Below are 18,239 nucleotides of genomic sequence, written 5' to 3'. Positions count from 1 at the left end.
CAATGCAACTACAGTAGCTTTCTGCACAATTTCTACAGATATCCAGACCCATGCTCATTAGATTCGTACATGTGAGGGTTGAGCTTCTGGTCACAAGTGAAGAGAACGGCTGCAGCAGAGTCGGCTTCTGCTCACATGTTCAGATGGAAACAGGGCAGATAATGATGCGATCCTCCAGCATCACGCTAAGCACCAGAAAGATAAAGTAGAGCAGGAACATGGTGAAACCCAGCATCTTATTCATCTTCCACTTACATGATGCAATGGAGATGATGACAAAGAGGAGCATGATGAAGAGCAGCACGATGGCACAGAAGAGCCCATTGCTGCTGACGGCCACTGGATCAAAATTGTGGAAAGTCGAGTACAGAAGCCATGGCACTGGAAGACTTTTGAAACAAAGTGACAGAGTGAGAAACACAGAAGAATGGGAGGCCAAGAAATGTATCAACTGAGTGTTCATTATTTTTCAATCGTGACACATCAGGCTATCGGAGCTCACCCCACTGTGATGTCGAAGATGTTACTGCCCACAGAGCTGGACACAGCCATGTCCCCCAGGCCTTTACGCGCCACAATCACACTGGTAATAAGGTCGGGGATGGAAGTCCCTGCAGCCAGGATAGTCAGGCCCATAATCTCCTCTGAAATGCCGATGGTCTCACCCACCTACAAGGGCAAACGAGAGCTCAGAGTAGATAGAAGCTAAAGAAATGAAAAATGACTTACATGTTTTTGTAAACCCTTCTGATTCAGGACACAATCTCATTCTTCAGGGAGATTTTAAATGAATTCTAAAAACATCCACAATGCTTCACATTCAGGAAACAAGGCAACACTGTAACAACCCAATATGTAGTAAGACCGCATTATGTAATACATTATTATATATTGCAGTGGATATTTTAAAATGCGGGCGTTGCTATGAAAATGTAATAATACATGCATGATTTCAAAAAACTAAAATGGGTGTCTCCATTCATAAAGATCGGTATAACATTATAACAACGTTTAATTCATGCATTCAAGCCTGAATCATACTGACCCCAAAATAACATTTTAAAAGATACAATTAGTTCAGTAGTGCGTGTACAGATGAAGACATCCATTTGAGTTGTTTATTACAAAATGCATGTTTTATTAAATGCTCACAAAAAAGTTTGCAACTTTTTGAAATAACAACTGAAATATGTAATAATTTATTACAACATGTGCGAAAATGTATTGTATGTTGCAAGTTGTTCATTATAAATGCAACAGATAATTACAAAATGTGGGTGTTATTAAACTATAAAGGGAAAATGTATTACATTTTGTCGATTTATTACATAATGTGTTGTTACAAACACATTTGTAATTTCATCTCTAAACTTACAGTAACTGACCTGATGGGCCCACCACACCATGAGGTAGGAGAAAACAGCAATCCACAGGATAGAGCCCAGGAAAGTGGCTGCAAAGAATTTTCTGGATTTCTATTGGACAAAGAAAGTTGTGTAATAGCAAAACACAGTTTAAGATACCACGGCTGAACTCAGCGATGCATCTGGGACTTTACCTGGTTGCGAACATCTGGAACTGTGAGCCACAGAGGGAAGATTATGGGCAGCAGGAAGAGGTAGGTGGCTTGTTTACGTCTTGTGTCAGGCCACTCTAAAGACAGAGGTTCATCTTCTTTATCCCCTTCTTCTTCATCTTCATCCTCCTCCTCCTCATTTTCTTCTTCACTGGACTCTTCGCTGTCTTCATCGATGTCATCTTCATCACTGTCAGAGCTTCCTGACCCATCAGTCTCCTGACCCATTGTCTCCTGACCCATCGTCTCCTGCTTGCACATCCTCCTGAAGTGTTGGGGAAAGAAATCTTGATGGACAGTAGAAGCAGAAGAGAAATAAAAGCAAATACCAATAGAAGCCTAAAGAGGCCTTTGCCTATAGTTGTAGCTCTGTACATTTTGACTCTTACATAGACAGTTATCAAAGACTGACTTCTGGGCTTTTTGATAACCACCAGGACTTGGTTGGAGAATACCTTCTTGTCCTCTGATTGCTCCTTCTCTGGGGCAGCTTCTGGCTCTTTGGTCGGTGCAGTTTTACTTCCACCATCTGCGAAAGGAATCCCAAAAATCTTGTAGATTTCCCTAATGCCTCTTCAGCTTCCTAAAATACTTCCCTTTACTTTTATAAGCCTTTAGGATACATACAGTGAATGTGTTGTTAGGACTTACAGAATATGCAGTATAAGGTCATTCTCATGGCGACTGGACTGAATGAACTCACTGTCTGCATAGGTGTATGTATTTGGATTTTATTACATGCTCATGTAAGCAATTTGCTTAGTCTTTAGTACGTATGTTTTTTTAAAGAGTATGTTGTACCTGTAAGCAATTTGATGTATTTCTTGTATTTTATTATATGACTCTGAAAGCTTAATGAATCTGATCAGTGTCTGATCATTACATCTGTCCGTGTTACCTTCAATTTTGCTCTCTGCCGTCCGTCTAGCCACATTATTCAGCGTCTCAGCCTTATCCATAAATTTCCCTACGAAGAATGAAACACAAACTTACTCAGTCATATGATAATGATTACAATAATTTCAGTTCCACAGGATCATGCTCTGAGCCCTACACAAGTAAGCATAGAGCAAAAATACCGGCAGTAAAACATAAAAAACCTACAATTGTTATTGTTTGTTTTAAAGGCAGGTATTTGCTGTTCCTTTTGACCCAATATCTCAGATTGAATACATCAACCTCACGCAAGCATCATTTAAAGCAGAGGTCGATATATATAGGTAACCATGCAGTACACAATATCAAAACATCCATTTTGAAATAACATTAAAAACACATGAATATTGTGTTGGAGTAGTGGAGATTTTGCTGCCTGGAGGCCTGAGAGGCATCAAAGGAGGAGCCAGGGCCACACATATTGGAACAACCTGTACCGTGGTCGTGCATCAGGGAACATATCAGAAACACCTATTTGGAAAAACCACTGGGAAATCTGTACAGGAGCCGTCTTTCACCACATTGTTTGACCGGCCAGCAACAAATCATAACAGATTGAATTACTCTTTTGTTATCTAACTGATTTAACAGAACAAACACTGTTTGGTATGACTCTCACATAATATACATTGTTTAATAATCATAAATAATTAAATGTGTAAAACAATCTTTCTGTTGACTAAGACAACAGCTATGTGCGTCCTAAGAATCTTTTTTATATTCCACTGTGGGCCTACAAATGGATCCCTCCATAGACTGAGGCAGGTATTTATCTGCTTAGTATCAATCTGGACTTAGTGCTGTCTTCATTTGGGGCAGTTTGTTAATCCACTTTCCTATGAGAAGGACGTAGTTCCAAGACACAGGAACACTTTTAAAGGCAGACAATGATCAATCATTAGGGCATCAGTGTGGTGATGTGGTACTCACCCTCTCCTAAAGGGTCTAATGTGTGGATCATGAGTTGGAAGATTGTGTTTCTCATGGTGCTGTTGTGTAAAGAAGCTGAGCTCCCCCCTCGCAGAAGGGATGGCTTCAACTGGGGAAAGAGACGGCTGAGGTCACAATAGCCACTCATAATAACAGACAGTGAAACATCAACGTTAGACAGTAGTGGAGGTAAGGCTGATACTTTTTCTTAAGAAGTGCATTTGCATGTGCCAACCCTTGAAGGAAGGCCTGTTTACATGATGTTATGATGAAAGGAACTGTAGAAAGGTCATAAGATGTAGAATAACATGTAGATAAATGAACACTGCGAGTGTATGTGAGGATGTTGCTTTTTGCAGTTGATTGTTTGGTTTTTACCTTTAACCGATTCATGTCCTCTCGAGCAGGAGGGGCATTATCTTCAGCGTCTCCATTTGTCTGCATGCAGCAATATTTTTTCAGTGATAATCATTCAGTGGTGGAGACACCAAAGTTATTACATTTTTCTAGAGCTTAAATAGCAGTATATACTGAATACACACTTGTTAGTGTTACATGTCAGTAGGAATGGATGGAGCTGTGTGTCATGCATAGGATTATAATTTTACTCTTTTTATCCTTTACTCTGTTAAATCAAATAAACCAAAGAAAAGAAACACTATAGTGTGATTAAGTGAAATATTATTTTAAACAGATGAGATCATTATATTAGCTGGATATACAGCTTCAGCAGTATTTCTGATATCCAGCTCAACAAATACCCTGAATTTGTGCACATAATGTAGCTTTGCTTTGTCTGAATTAATCACACTCACCAGAGTTAAACATAGTATATGTTGATGCTACAGTTTGTCCAGAGCCGGAGATCCTAAAAGGATTAGTTTGCTGTCGTTGATCAGCTTTAGTTCAACCGAGACCTTTGCTAGAATCATTTCACTCTTTTGATATGATTTGCATAAAAGCCCACTGGTGGCAGTAGAGATGTCATGAGTGATAAATAATGTGACTTTCTGTTTCAGTAATTCTGCTTCTGACGAGAACAAGAAACAGAATGATGCATGAGGGAAATGACTAGTTTCACATTTGAGAATATTAATATTTTTTATGGGCTAAAAGTATCACAAAATCTCAATAGACACAAATAATGTTAATATGTTAATTTGTTAGTTAGTAACTCTTATGAGTTTCTTCCACACTTGAGAAAACACTGTGATTTAAATACCTAATAATAGACTCATTATTGGGTCAATTGAGGAATAGGAAAAAAGTCATGTTCTGTTACAGGAGTGCTTACCTTTTCAGGTTCCTCCACAGCAATTCTCACAATTTTCTTGTTTTTGAAGAGTAGTGACTTGAAGGTCCGCTCTATTTGCACATTGAACTTCATGAAAATCACATAGAGAGTGTAACAGGACACCAGCATCATGCTCTCCCACCACTGTATGACATTATCCAAGAAGAAGATGATGAGTAAGATGAGGCCAAGTATGTAGAAGGATCCATCTCTGAAAAGTGGCCACCAGGTTAGATGAAGTACCTCCCGTGAAAATAAAGCACACGTTCCAATCACAAACAAAATGTTGAAAACAGCCGAACCAACGATTGTACCAATACCCACATTGCTGTGGGCGATGAAGACTCCTATTAAGGAGGTGAAAAGCTCAGGAGCAGAACCTCCGGCAGCCATGAAGGTGGCTCCTGCTACATCGTCAGAGATGGCTAATTTGACTGTGATTACCCCCAATGCAGGAACAAAGAACTCGTCACACACAATTGCAAGTGAAATGAACATGTACATCATCCCAAAAACGTGGAGGATCACCCAGCCTCGTCTACGGTCTTCAATAGAGAAAATATCTTCAGGGTAGTCACCCTTCAAGTGTGGAGCTTCAGCAGGACGAGCTGGAGGGATGGTGGTCACAGGAGGAGCTGGAGCTGGTGTGGGTATCTCCTGTGGAGGCTCAGGGGCCACATAGATGCAATGCACAATAGTCCGGTTTGTGGTTGGTAATGGTGGAGATTCAGTGGGGGTGGATGCTTTAAAAACGGAAGTTGTATCTGAATGATGTGTCAGCATGCATCTCTGTTGTTGTTTGATCTGTGGGCTCTAATTCCTGTGTTGTAGGTTCATCCAGGCCCTGAGTCTCTACTGTAGCCTCCTCAACCCCCTCTGTTGAACCTTCTTCAAAGTCTCCCTGCAATCTGAGGCATTGGCAAAGGCTCGATCAATCTGGCACTGATGGTCAGCTGGTAGAGGATACAGAAAAAAACTCCGGAGAGAAGAAACAGCACCCGGCTCAGCTGCAGTCTCTTCCTTCTTGTACAATACATTTTCCTCCAAAGCAGTGATACTACTGGCTATGGAGACACGACAAGTCCAGCTCTCTCCACAGCAGACCATGGGGTGACAGAATCTAAAACCTCAGCGGCATGACTCATGTCATCCTCTACTCCTTGGCAGCCTTTGGTGAATGAAAAGAAGCATCAGAGACAAAATGACATAAAGACAGCAAGAGGCACAGCAGTAGTGCACATTTGAAAACATGTGAAATATTTAGACAAAGCACCTGATCAATAAATAAATGTCTGTCATAGTATTAGTGATAAGCCCATTTAGAAGTGGCTTCCTTTGCATGTTGGTGGTATCTCCAAAACAGAATGAGCTAAATGAGTGACAGACGAACACAATAGAAAAATAAATTAACGCACATAGAAAGAAAAACTAGATAACAACTCAACTAAATGTGGTAATGTGTAATTACCATTTACATCACAAAGAGAAGCAACAACACAATGGATTATAATTACAGATGCAGACTTACCACAGAGCCTATGTCTGGCAGGGTTAGGGTTAGCAAAATTCTCCAAAAGCAGATTTCCACAGCTGGTTATTGTGGCACAAACAAGTCCAAACTGTTGCTAATGGCTGCAGCGCTATATAGGACACGAGACAAGTCTTCACAGTGGATCAGCATAATACCTGAAGTCTTCTAAGAGGATTATGTGCATTGTCTCACTCTCACTGTAGCATGAGCCTACCTTACTAATATTTCATTTAAAGCAACGTAATATAAAATCTCGCCCTTGGTAATTTGTTAAGATGGATAAAAACTGTTTTCCAAAAACCTTCTACATATATGTTCCTGTGTGGAGCCCCAAAGGTGACACAATGTTGTCAAAGGTTATCAGAAAAGTTAACAAATATAACTGAACAATATTGTCAGTAAAACAATAATTTAAAAAGAAATATAAAGCAAATACTTTACAGTAGCCTACATTTTGAACTCAGCTACTTGTTGTTAGAAAGGGTTATATTTATGTATGTCTCTTTTCTGTCCTGTAGGTGGTGCTGGTAACTGATGGGTCTTTTGTTCTCCAACTGTACTGCAACACATTTCACATAACATCCTAAATCCCCAATTGCATGAAAATAATAAAATACATAGTGCTTATTTGATACATTAAATAAAGTAAGCTGTATATGGCAATAAAGACAACTACAAAAAATACAAATTGATTAGATCTAGGCTATGTTTTAAAAGGCCAGGTTTTTTAAAACTTTACTTTTGGAGCAACAGGGTATTTGGAAAAAAAAAAAAAAATAAAAAAAAAAAAAATATATATATATATATATATATATATATATATATATATATATATATATATTTATATATTCATTAATTTATTTTCCTCACAGAGACATCATCATCATATAAAGCAGTAAAATAATAAAATATGACTAATATCATTGAAGTTTACGCCACAATTCTTGGGAACACACGGTGTTGCAACAGGTTTATGACGAGAAGACAGATAATAATTCTGAATAGAGCGCCGGAAATGATCTTGTCTTCACTTGTGCAACAATATTTATCTGCAGCCTTGGGTCACACAGGAACAGCTGAGTCTCATCTAACATTCCAATCGACTAATCGTGAATGTTGCAATGTTGGTGTGTTAAATAGATACAGACTCAAAAAAGCAAAAGCAATTTAATGAGCATATGTATAAACGTATACAACAATTTTAAACCATTTTGCACCCAAACACAGGGCAGATAATGATGCGATACTGCAGCATCATGCTAAGCCCTAGGAAGATAAAGTAGAGCAGACACATGGTGAAACCCAGCAGCTTATTCATCTTCCACTTACAGGATGCAATGCCGATGATGACAAAGAGGAGCATGATGAAGAGCAGCACGATGACACATAAGAACCCAAAGCTGCCACTGGAGCCAAACTGTGGAAGGATGAGTACAGGATCCATGGCACTAGAAGACTTTTGCAAAAGAAAAAAACAGAGACAAACAAACCCGTAAACTGTAATGTAATCAGCATTTCTTCTTGAATCGTGACACATCAGGCTATCGGAGCTCACCCCACTGTGATGTCGAAGATGTTACTGCCCACAGAGCTGGACACAGCCATGTCCCCCAGGCCGTTACGCGCCACAATCACACTGGTAATAAGGTCGGGGATGGAAGTCCCTGCAGCCAGGATAGTCAGGCCCATAATCTCCTCTGAAATGCCGATGGTCTCACCCACCTACAAGTATAAACCGGCACTCAAACTGAATAGAAGCTACAGAATTACTGTCACGTGCCAGAGTATAAACTTATTCTTAGTTCCAATACACAATCACTGTTTAAAGGTGAATTTAAGCAGGTTGGAGAAAAATTACCTTAATTTAATTTCAAAATAGCATAGTATAGTAAGTATAGTGTATAGTATAGTCTACTGTATAGTTTCTGCACTCAGTAACCTGTTTTCTTTGTGAAAACCACAACTTGTAACGTGTCACTTACCTCATAACTTTGTCTTCAATGACTTTTGTTTAGTTCATTAATTTGTTCATTCTTCTCTTATACTCGGTGTATACATCTTTTAATTTATTGTTTTACTTCTCTATTTATTTGCTTGCGCTGCTGCACCACCTGTATCTCCTCTCTGGGGATCAACAAAGGGAAAGCTTATTATGGGATCTTATCTTAAACTTAATTACAGTAACTGACCTGACCCGCCACACAATGATGTAGGAGAAGACAATAATCTACAGGATATAGGCCAGAAATGTGATAACAAAGAACTTTCTGGATTTCTGTAGGACAAAAACAAAAACACAGTGTTGAGGCATTTAAGATACCGCAGCTGATCTCAGCGGTGCACGGAGGTCTTTACCTGGTTGGGAACACCTGGAACTGTGAGCCACAGAGGGAGCAGGAAGAGGTAGGTGGCTTGTTTACATCGTGTCAGGCCACTCTAAAGACAGAGGTTTATTTTCTTTATCTCCTTCTTCTTCCTCTTCATTCTCATAATCATTTTAATTTGTACTGGAGTAATTGCTGTCTTCATCACTTGCAGCATCTTCAGAGCCTCCGGACCCATCCTCTCCTGCAGTCACATCTTTCTAGGAACAGACATTTGGTGTGTTGATCATGCTGGGCAATAGTTAAGGCATATGATAGATAAAAGTAACGCCTAAAGAGGCCTTTTACCTAAAGTTGTAATTTGTACATTTTGACTCTTACATAGACAGGTAACTAAGACTGACCTCTTAACTTTTGTGATAATCACCAGGATATAGTTAGAGAACCTTATTGTACTCTGACTGCTCTGTTTTATCCTATGACAACAATACAGTATATACAGAGTCGTAGCTCCTCAAAGGATTAGTGTAGCTGTGGCTGATGAGCTTTAGTTTCACTCTTTTGACATGTTTAGCTTTTAACCCCACAGTAGGTGGTAGTGAAGATGTCATTAGGATAGTCTCTTTGCCACATTTTTAAAGGCTTTCTGTGACTAAATGAAAAACAAAATGATGCATTAGTGAGCTCTTTGGAAAATCCAGCCTATTGTAATAATAGATAAAGCAATTAAGCAGCAGGTGGAACGCCACAAGCATTGGCAAGCATTTAATTATATTCACACATTCATGGTTGGATGCAATTATTGAAAAGCCGATACATAGCCTACTACATATATAGCCTACACAGGCTATACAAACATACATTCATACACCTACAGTACAGTACCTATACATAATTATGTATACATATATACATATATTCACAAACCAAACTATGCATTTTAACCACCATAAATTACTTAAAATCTCCAAATCACAATTGTAGGACGTTGGACAATTTGCGTAAGCAAATGAAATTCATGTTGAAATCATTGAATTTCCCTGTTGATGTACGTGTAGATGTTCCAGCACAGAAATATGAAAGATTTCTAAAATCGCATAGGAACTATTTATTCTAAAGTACACTGCTGTCACCCGGACGGAAGTAGTGGTGCACATTACAACACAAACAACACTCTGGATGGCGAGCGAAACGTTGAATGGCATGTATATGTTTAGTTTTTGTCATATTCATTATTCACGTTAGAGTTTAACTTATGGATAGTTATCTTCTTGCATTTGTTAAATAACAACCATAACATTTCCCTCGTTACGTTACAGAAGGCTAGCGTAAGATAGCCGAACAACTAGCCAACAGTAGCTAACAGTTTTCTGCTGTGACATGTTTTGTTGCTTAGCTTTTAACATCGTTAATGGTCTTTTTTTGTTAACATGCCCCCCGCGAGACAGAAAGAGACTCCATGTAATTCTAAGATAACTTCTTATTTTTTAATATTTGTTTTCTTAATTTTCCTTCAGTGGGAGCACGTCGGAGGGAACTTTAAATCCATTGTATTACTGGTCGTCTATATAAGCAGTAAACCATGCCTACTGTGATTCTAATGGACGTGTCTTTGTCCATGACACGGCCTGTGTCACTGGACGGCAGCGACGAGTTTCAGAGGAAGAACCTGGCTGTCCACGGACTAAATATGTTATTTGAACACATGGCCTCAAACTACCGCTTGGAGTTCACATCATTGATGGCATTTTCTTCGCTTTGGGAGCTCTTGGTGCCTTTCACCAGAGATTACAATGCATTACAGGTAAAAAGGGGGGGGGGGAGTGCCTCATATGAGGAACTCATATGAGGAACTCATATGAGAATCAAAGCATGTTTTGAGTTTGAACTCAGAGAACACGAGTCTGAAGAGTGAGGGATTGGCTAATGAATGTATTATTATTTTTTGTGCAGGAGGCTCTGAGCAACCTGGAAGACTATGACAAGACCTGTGTTGAATCAGCTCTTAATGGCGTTAGTAACGTGGTACAGCAGGAGTGGGGCAGTGCCTGTCCCTGTCAGGTAATTTGGCAGAATATAGAATATCATCACACCTCCTGAATTTAATATGTATTACATAAAGCTGGTGTGTGTTCAAATAATTATTCTTTATTGATTTCAGCCATCTGTACCTTTACGTTGTTACACACGATTATGTTTATTTACCTCCAACCTTTTATCCTATAGTTGGTGCTGGTTACTGATGGATCTCTTGGTATTGGAAAGGGTTCCCTACGTCACTCCCTCCAAACACTGAAGCATCGTGGGGATGACAAGAAGTTCCCACTTCCTTTCCCCTTCCCCACCAAACTGTTCATCATGTCTGTAGCCAATGCAGAGGAGGTACTGATCGAGTCAACAATTAATTTATATTTACTTGCAACTTGATCTGGAGACATTCAGTGTAAAAATCATGCAGGAAATGTGTGTTTGCATGCAGAAAATCAGCAGCTTTTCATAAACAAGATGGTGAAGACATCTACTGGGCTTTTATAGATGTTGTTGAATAAATTTTACCATGAGCGAATGGCTGTTTGGCACTTCTTACCTTTTACAGTAGTTTGACAAGAGTTACTATGTTAATTGTAAATAAGAATATGTGTCAACATGGGTTTCGCATGGTGACGTACTTCGAGCAGTGTTTTAAATACCAAAGCCAATTTTTGACATTTGGAGATAATCTTTTATTTAAATTCCTACACTACTGCATTCATACATTTAAATACGTATCATTTGTTGTGTTATTTCTATTAGCAAACGTTTTCTTGTGTGCCTGTGAAGCATCAATGTAAAATTATAGCTTTTGGAAATTAAGTGCTTGCAATATATTTGCTAGCTGCTACCAATGCAACCCCCTTCTTGTGTTATTGCAGTTACAGATGACTGATTCCATGGACAACTTGGAAGAGCTACTTCGTCTCAGCGGAGGTGATGGACAGATCTTCACTATGGAAGGACCACTTTGCATGAAGAGTGTACAGGCCATGTTTGGGTATGACTCTTACCGGGGAAATAATCCAGAACTTTTTCATGTTTTAAATGTTTACTTAGAGACTTACTGGAGACTTTGAGCCATTGAATATCTGTGTTTGTCTTCAGGAGGCTGATTGATCACGCGTACTCTCCCTTCCATGCTGTCCTGCACTGTGGGAACTTGTCCTCAGATGTTCAAGTCTTCCCTCGGCCCGAGCCTATAGTGATGGATGAAGAAGTGGAGCCCATGCCCCGATCAGTCAATACAGGTACACAGCTGGCTTCAAATGTTATGATTTTGAGTTAAAGTTAAATCATATTTTACCTTTAACACATCTTCATTCTGTTTTACCTGTTTCAGATTTGGAATTAGTGGGCTTCATTGAAATTGCTGACATATCCAGTCCTCCTGTTATTTCCAGACACTTGGTACTGCCTATTAATGTAAACAAAGGTTAGTGTTGAAGATTTCATTAAAATCGCTGTATAGCTTTTCTTTTTTTTTTAAGAAAGGAGCGCATGATTTAAAACAAGTTTTACCAGGCATTGCATGTCCCCACATTTAAACGTTCCCTGCTTAAAGAAAACCATATTCATCATGGTCTACAGTCATCCACATCTTTTTGCAACCAGGACAGCTCGGATCCAGTGATAGAAATGAATTCTACATTAATTATGTATTTAATTTCAGAGGTGGATGAAGTTGGCACAGGAGCTACAGATGAGCTTGAGGAGGAACCCTCTGCTAGTCAAATGGCAGGCAAAAGTCCAAACTTTTGTGTACTTTTACATGGAAGCCTTAAAGTGGAGGGCATGGTAGCACTGGTCCAGCTGGGGTGAGATATTTAACATTTTTCAATTCTGTTGTGTTCAGAATTTAGTGCATTTAAACATTAAGACACCTGCAGAGTAAAACAAGTTTTTTCATGATGAAATTGCCTAAATCTAGTTTTGTTTTCTCCAGGCCAGAGTGGTACGGCATGCTGTACTCCCAAGCAGACAGCAAGAAGAAGTCGAACCTGATGATGTCTCTGTTTGAGCCGGGGCCGGAGCCTCTGCCTTGGCTGGGCAAGATCACACATTTGGGACCAATATCAGGTAACTCTTACTGGTTTCTCTGCAGACATGTCAAAAACAACAAGTTTCTTGTTCCTGAAGGTTTAATTTATATTTAATTCATTTAGTATTATGACAGGTTTGGGATCCTGTAAAACTCTGCATTTTAAAGTAATTTATGACACACTAACCTTGTATGAGTTAATCCTTTGTTTTCCCCCCTGAAGACCAAAGGCCTCTCTTTTTGTAATCAAGCAGTTAATAATTTACAGTTTGTATTTGGCACAGTTTGTATAATACCTACTTCACACTGATGTTTCTTGACCTTCCTGGTATTTCAGAGGCAGCTGAAAATCCCTATGGCGAGGATGACAGTAAAAGTCCTTTCCCTCTGCAGCCCTCGGTCAAACGAAGCTATGCCCAGAATGTCACTGTGTGGATTAAGGCCAGTGGACTACAGGTAACGTAAAATCACTATAAAGAATGTAGGGTTCATAATTACACGACATACTTTGTGGTCCCAAAATCCACATGCCATACTCCAGAGAGACCTTTCACAATGAACAGTAATCTGTTTTATGAAGGCATGAGCCCATTTAGTGATATATATACTGTTAGAGCCTTAACCGTGTTTAGTTTAAAGGAGTTCTTGAATGTTTATTCCTGTTTAACAACTGTGACAATTTGAGTATAGGGGGTCATTGACTGTATTTATTTATGCTGTCATATTACAGACTGATGTGCAGAAGATCCTGAGGAATGCAAGGAAATTGCCCGATAAAACTCAAACCTTCTACAAGGTAAATCTAGCTGAAAGTGGCTCCGAACTATGAACTTGAACTACATTTTTCATAAATTAAATCACAGTTTTGTATTTGACTCTGTCAGGAGCTGAACCGTCTTCGGAAGGCTGCTTTGGCGTTCGGTTTCTGGGAGCTCCTGAAAGGAGTGGCCGACCTGCTAGAGAGAGAGTGCACCCTGCTGCCAGACTCGGCCCATCCGGATGCTGCTTTCCAGCTCTCCCATGCCGCACAGCAACTTAAACTGGCCAGCACTGGTGACTCCCAGTATGCTGCCTTTGATCACAATATTGCTCCCATGCACACGGACTTCTCCAGCTGAGCCACGTCTGACTAAATATGTCGCAGCCTCAGCCTGTGTGGATCAACGTTCAGACAGCACCTGTGTGTGTGTGTGTGTGCGCGCTTATTGTTGTTTAATGAACTCATCAAAGGTGCTTCAAGAACCTAAATGAGTCGGATTAATAACTTACACTCATTTGAAACTGCTTAAAAATGGCACAACTTACATAATGTTTGTAAAATGTTTGTGTGTACATATTTTTTCACATGTTCCTTTGTAGGACCTTTTTCACAAATTGACCAGATTTAAAATTTCATTTTTATTCAGTGTCAAATAACATTTACAGGAAACCTATGAAATGACTGTTAATGTTGTCATTTAAAATTCATGTGACAAATTTTACACAGCAGGTTATTATTAAGCAGAAGGGACACACAATGTATTCCCTGAGGTTTGTGAGACGTTTCAGAAATCTGGAGTGATGACAAATACAGTATTTGTTGAGAACGTTGTCACTCGCTTCATTCATACACAAATTTACTATTTTTAATCAACGACGTCAGCAGCATTAGCACTGCATTAAAAAAAAGACAAACATCACACAGGCTATCAAGTTATATGGCTTATTATAGTTCTTAACTAATCTACAAAATACAAACAGACAGCTATCAATCACCAGTAAATTAGACCGTCCCTGCAGTGATGAAATATTGCATCTGTAGGATTTTCATGTTGACCACAAATTAAATTATTTTAGTGAGCGAAAACAGTCTGGAGAAGAAAAACAAGTTCATTACAAAAACGACAATTGATTTGAGTGGCGAATGGTTTAGCAGTATCGTTTAAAATATTTATCCAAAAATAGGCAGGCCGCAAAGGCGTTGAGCACTGTTGGTGAATCTCAATTTGCTTTCCTCTTTTTGGTACGGAAACGCCTCTTCCTCTGCTTGTAAAGATGACGAAAGTTGATAACGAGTCCTGAAGCGGAAACCAAAAGGTTGTTATCAAAACAAGAATGCCGACATTACAGCACAATTTGCTCAAAGATGTATATGATTAATAATTTATCTGGAGACTTACCCACAAACATGAGGACAAGATAGATGTACAGGACGTAAGAGAAGCTGACGGAAGTACCGATGGTCTTCGGCAGAGGAATGCTGAAGAGTTTGGTCACGTCGAACATGGGAATGGATTGTATTACAGCAACAGCTACGTGGGATTGGGAGATACATTTAGTACTTGTATGTGAAGAATTATTGATTCTTAAAATACAATAGTTAACAAGCTCACCTTCAGCTATAACACCTAATGGGTACAGTGGTATCCAGATTGTGTACCGCAGCCATGTGAGAGTTTTCCACTCAGTATGGAAACAGCCCAGCATGTAAAATGGATACCTGAAATTGGAGCATCATGTTAGTTTTAGGGAAGAAACAAGACCTGTTGCTTTTAAACTGACGCATCAATAACATTACATATTTATAACAACGTTGCCTAAATGTCCTGCTGTATTGCTTATAATCAACTGCACCCATATTGCTGCTTCGTGAAACGTAACCTCAAACCGTAGTCAAGTTGAGTCTGTGATGCACTGTGCCCTTTTACATGATGGTGCACTTGTGTCAGTTAATGCAACAGATGCCATACTGCAACAGTTTTACTATATGTTGTAGGCCTGCAACTAACAATTATTTTTAATATCAATTAATCTGCTTATTGTCTCAATTAATGGATCTATTAAACATCAGAACAGTGTAAGATGGTCATGAGCACAAAGTCATTAAATGTCTTGCTTTGACCGACCAACAGTCCAAAATAAGTCATTTACTATAATCTATAATCTAAGGCCAAGAAAAGCAACAGATTCTCATATTTCAGAGTCTAGAACCATCAAATGTTTGACATTATTTATGGCATACATTTACAACATGTTTACATTTCTATATATTATTGACAACAAAATCCACAGTTCATCGAAAATGATTTGATATATTGGCTTCATACAGAAGATTGTGCTTAGACTTGGACTTGATTGCATGACTGTTGAGCACCAACAATGACGAGGCAGATGTTTACTTACCTAACAATCTCAATGGCACTCCACAGATAGAAGACAAAGAACACAACAGGCTGGTTGTGCATTTCTTCCAAACTACCAAAAATTATGAAGAGGATAAAATTCCTTCCAACCACCTAGTTAAAAAATAAAACCCATACAAATCAATACTTGCTTTTGAAATGTATCGGCACTTTGTTACACAAAGCAGCACTCACTGCATCCCGTACCTGTATGAGAGTTGGAATAACTCCCGTCTGGACTACACCAAAAGCCGCGTTGAGGACTTCAACTGCTGCCAGGATCTGGCAGAAGAACATCACGTCTGATATGGTGTGAAATGTGTCGTACAGAGAATCTGAAATGAGAGTAGTATTATAAATGAGAGGTCTTGCTAGGATTTTGTGAAGAAATTGATCAAAGAAGGAAAAACAACGAGAAACGTAAAGCCGCAGCAGTCTTCTATGTCCTCACCTTGGCCAAAGATAAAGAGCCGCACGGTCATGTTGACAAAGATCCATGAAAAACCAAGAAACTGCACCAGGTTATATACGAACAGAAAGGCTGTTTTTAGGCTGACAAACCCTGAAACATTTGAAAGAAAAAGAAAACATTCAGGCAACTTCAAACAACAACAACAACTTGCTTGAATAAAGGTATAAAAAAAAAGACTACCGACAAAGAAACTCAAATAAAATACTGGGAACAAAACTGAATTCAGGGAAACAGGCATTCATCGAGCAATGTTTCCACTTACCTTCCTCTTTATGCCTTGAAGCCTTCAGCTTGTTCCTTTTCTCCTCCTTTTCAAAGTAAAACAATTAAATGTATGTTTAAGTGTTCACTCTTTGCCTTTGGTAAATACAATCTTAAATCAGTTATACATTTTGCATTATTGAGTATGTTATACTGATGTTATTTAATCCAGCAGCACAGGTCCCGCAGGAAAATGACCCTCTGATGTAAAAACTTGAATCTCACCTTTTCCCGGATTTCCATCTCAGCATCTGACTCGTCCTGCCAGCGGTCAAAGTCTGGTGCCAGGAACACTGGTTTGCGCTCCTGCAGCGTCAGTCTTTCCCACCAGCCTCGCTGCTCTTTCCGCACTGTGATAATCACCTGCCGCTGCGTGGACCTGTAGCTCACCTGGACACAGGTTCATTGAATGAGCAGTCAGGAAAACTAGAAGACATACGCAAGAACGTAGTACATATCTAGGACTGATTTTTAAATGGAGACATACCTCTGACTTTACTGGTAAAAGAAACTCCAAGCTGAAGTCATATTCATTTTGTCCTTTTGCACCATGGCCCAGGCCTGCACACAAAATACCACAGAAATGTCACCAATGAGGAACTTCTTCAAACATTGTCATTGTCAAATGAAGGTGCAATATATGTCACCTCTAAACTGCAGCACTTTTTCATGTACTTGGACATCAATATCCTGCAAAAAGAAACCGAGGCAAATGATGAGCTTATACTTCCAGTATATTATAGAATGTTATAACATATAGTATATAATGTTATATACTCATATTATATTACAACATGTGCACAAAATAGCTTAACAGAGACAATAATTAAACATTTGAAATACATTTTCAAAACATTCAAAGTTACAACATCAACAATAGTGACATTTCGAAGAAACTCTCGAGGAAATGAGCAGTCTACTGTATAATAAACAGTATAGCAACATATGCTATTAAAAAGAAAATGAATATGATGCCAACATTGAGACAAGAGTAATCAAAAGTGTGCAGAAGAGGGTCCTTCCTGCAGCCTGAAGTTTGGTGGCATCCTTTGTGGAAGCAACACCTGTCCTTCATCTTTACTAACCTCACCTGTGGGGCGAAGTGATATCAAACTGGTAGTTTATTAACCCATGCAACTGACAGTAAACAGTCGATGGTACACACACATTTTCTTAAAACCATGATAACAGGCCTAAGCAGAGGGCTTTATCAACTATCACCTAAAATGATCTCTCCGATATGCAAAGTGTGCTGCTACCGAGCGAGGGCATTTACAGGAAACTGCATCCTTCATTTGCATAATTTAATATTTACCCTTAGAGGCATAAAATAGTGCACACGCCCGGTCAAAAAGCACCTTCCTCGGGAAAAGTGAATGCAGGCAGTTTGTGTTGCCCCTGCAGGTCCTCCGATATCAGTTACAGTCTTGTTTCCTCACCTGTGCGTCAGTCAGCTCCACTCGCAGGTAAATTTCTTCATGGCGTTGAGCCCAGTAAACAAGAGGTGTGAGCGGCATTGTTCCGTTTTTTTGAAGAGCTTTGGTTCAAGCAAATATCAGGCTGCACGAACAATGACTAAAGTCTCCTCGCTTCATGCTAGCCGTCAGCAAATACCCAGAATATTCTGCGCACGCGCGCGCTCGCCATCTGTCAACGTTACGACGTGCTCATACATGAGACGT

At 39.4% G+C, this 18,239-nt stretch overlaps 3 protein-coding genes across 3 annotated transcripts; 1 reads left to right on the top strand and 2 right to left on the bottom strand.

Annotated features, from left to right (window-relative positions):
- Positions 1–139: 139 nt before the first annotated feature.
- On the bottom strand, positions 140–5,773 carry slc24a1 (solute carrier family 24 member 1). Its single transcript, XM_029433358.1, is given in 10 exon segments — positions 140–389; positions 503–669; positions 1,386–1,475; positions 1,559–1,863; positions 1,989–2,105; positions 3,443–3,551; positions 3,821–3,880; positions 4,725–5,516; positions 5,518–5,637; positions 5,639–5,773. Coding segments are annotated over 10 exon segments (2,145 nt in total).
- A 3,951-nt stretch (positions 5,774–9,724) lies between these two features.
- ints14 (integrator complex subunit 14) lies at positions 9,725–14,253 on the top strand. Its single transcript, XM_029433620.1, has 12 exons — positions 9,725–9,792; positions 10,109–10,395; positions 10,545–10,652; positions 10,818–10,973; positions 11,504–11,622; positions 11,730–11,872; positions 11,965–12,057; positions 12,295–12,439; positions 12,568–12,701; positions 13,001–13,119; positions 13,394–13,459; positions 13,548–14,253. Exons 2-12 carry the CDS (start codon positions 10,174–10,176, stop codon positions 13,779–13,781), a joined length of 1,539 nt encoding a protein of 512 aa, XP_029289480.1. The 5' UTR covers positions 9,725–9,792; positions 10,109–10,173; the 3' UTR covers positions 13,782–14,253.
- hacd3 (3-hydroxyacyl-CoA dehydratase 3) lies at positions 14,047–18,214 on the bottom strand. Its single transcript, XM_029433622.1, has 11 exons — positions 17,997–18,214; positions 17,205–17,247; positions 17,045–17,118; positions 16,783–16,947; positions 16,559–16,604; positions 16,276–16,386; positions 16,032–16,159; positions 15,826–15,938; positions 15,036–15,142; positions 14,823–14,954; positions 14,047–14,720 (listed from the first exon to the last, which is right to left on the bottom strand). The coding sequence occupies exons 1-11, from the start codon at positions 18,072–18,074 to the stop codon at positions 14,644–14,646; spliced, it is 1,074 nt and encodes a 357-aa protein (XP_029289482.1). The 5' UTR covers positions 18,075–18,214; the 3' UTR covers positions 14,047–14,643.
- Positions 18,215–18,239: the final 25 nt, after the last annotated feature.

Source organism: Cottoperca gobio, chromosome 6 (assembly GCF_900634415.1).
Source record: "Cottoperca gobio chromosome 6, fCotGob3.1, whole genome shotgun sequence".
Taxonomy (NCBI): Eukaryota; Metazoa; Chordata; class Actinopteri; order Perciformes; family Bovichtidae; genus Cottoperca; species Cottoperca gobio.
This window is presented reverse-complemented; position numbering and strand designations above follow the sequence as displayed.

Excerpts from the sequence above, each read along its gene's own strand:
- ints14 (XM_029433620.1), top strand. The coding sequence starts at position 10,174 with ATGCCTACTGTGATTCTAATGGACGTGTCTTTGTCCATGACACGGCCT. Across the intron at positions 10,396-10,544 it reads GAGATTACAATGCATTACAG|GAGGCTCTGAGCAACCTGGA; the intron begins GTAAAAAGGGGG and ends TTTTTTGTGCAG. Across the intron at positions 13,460-13,547 it reads AAACTCAAACCTTCTACAAG|GAGCTGAACCGTCTTCGGAA; the intron begins GTAAATCTAGCT and ends TGACTCTGTCAG.
- hacd3 (XM_029433622.1), bottom strand. The coding sequence starts at position 18,074 with ATGCCGCTCACACCTCTTGTTTACTGGGCTCAACGCCATGAAGAAATT. Across the intron at positions 17,248-17,996 it reads TGGAGCTGACTGACGCACAG|GATATTGATGTCCAAGTACA; the intron begins GTGAGGAAACAA and ends TTCTTTTTGCAG. Across the intron at positions 16,948-17,044 it reads TTTTACCAGTAAAGTCAGAG|GTGAGCTACAGGTCCACGCA; the intron begins GTATGTCTCCAT and ends ACCTGTGTCCAG.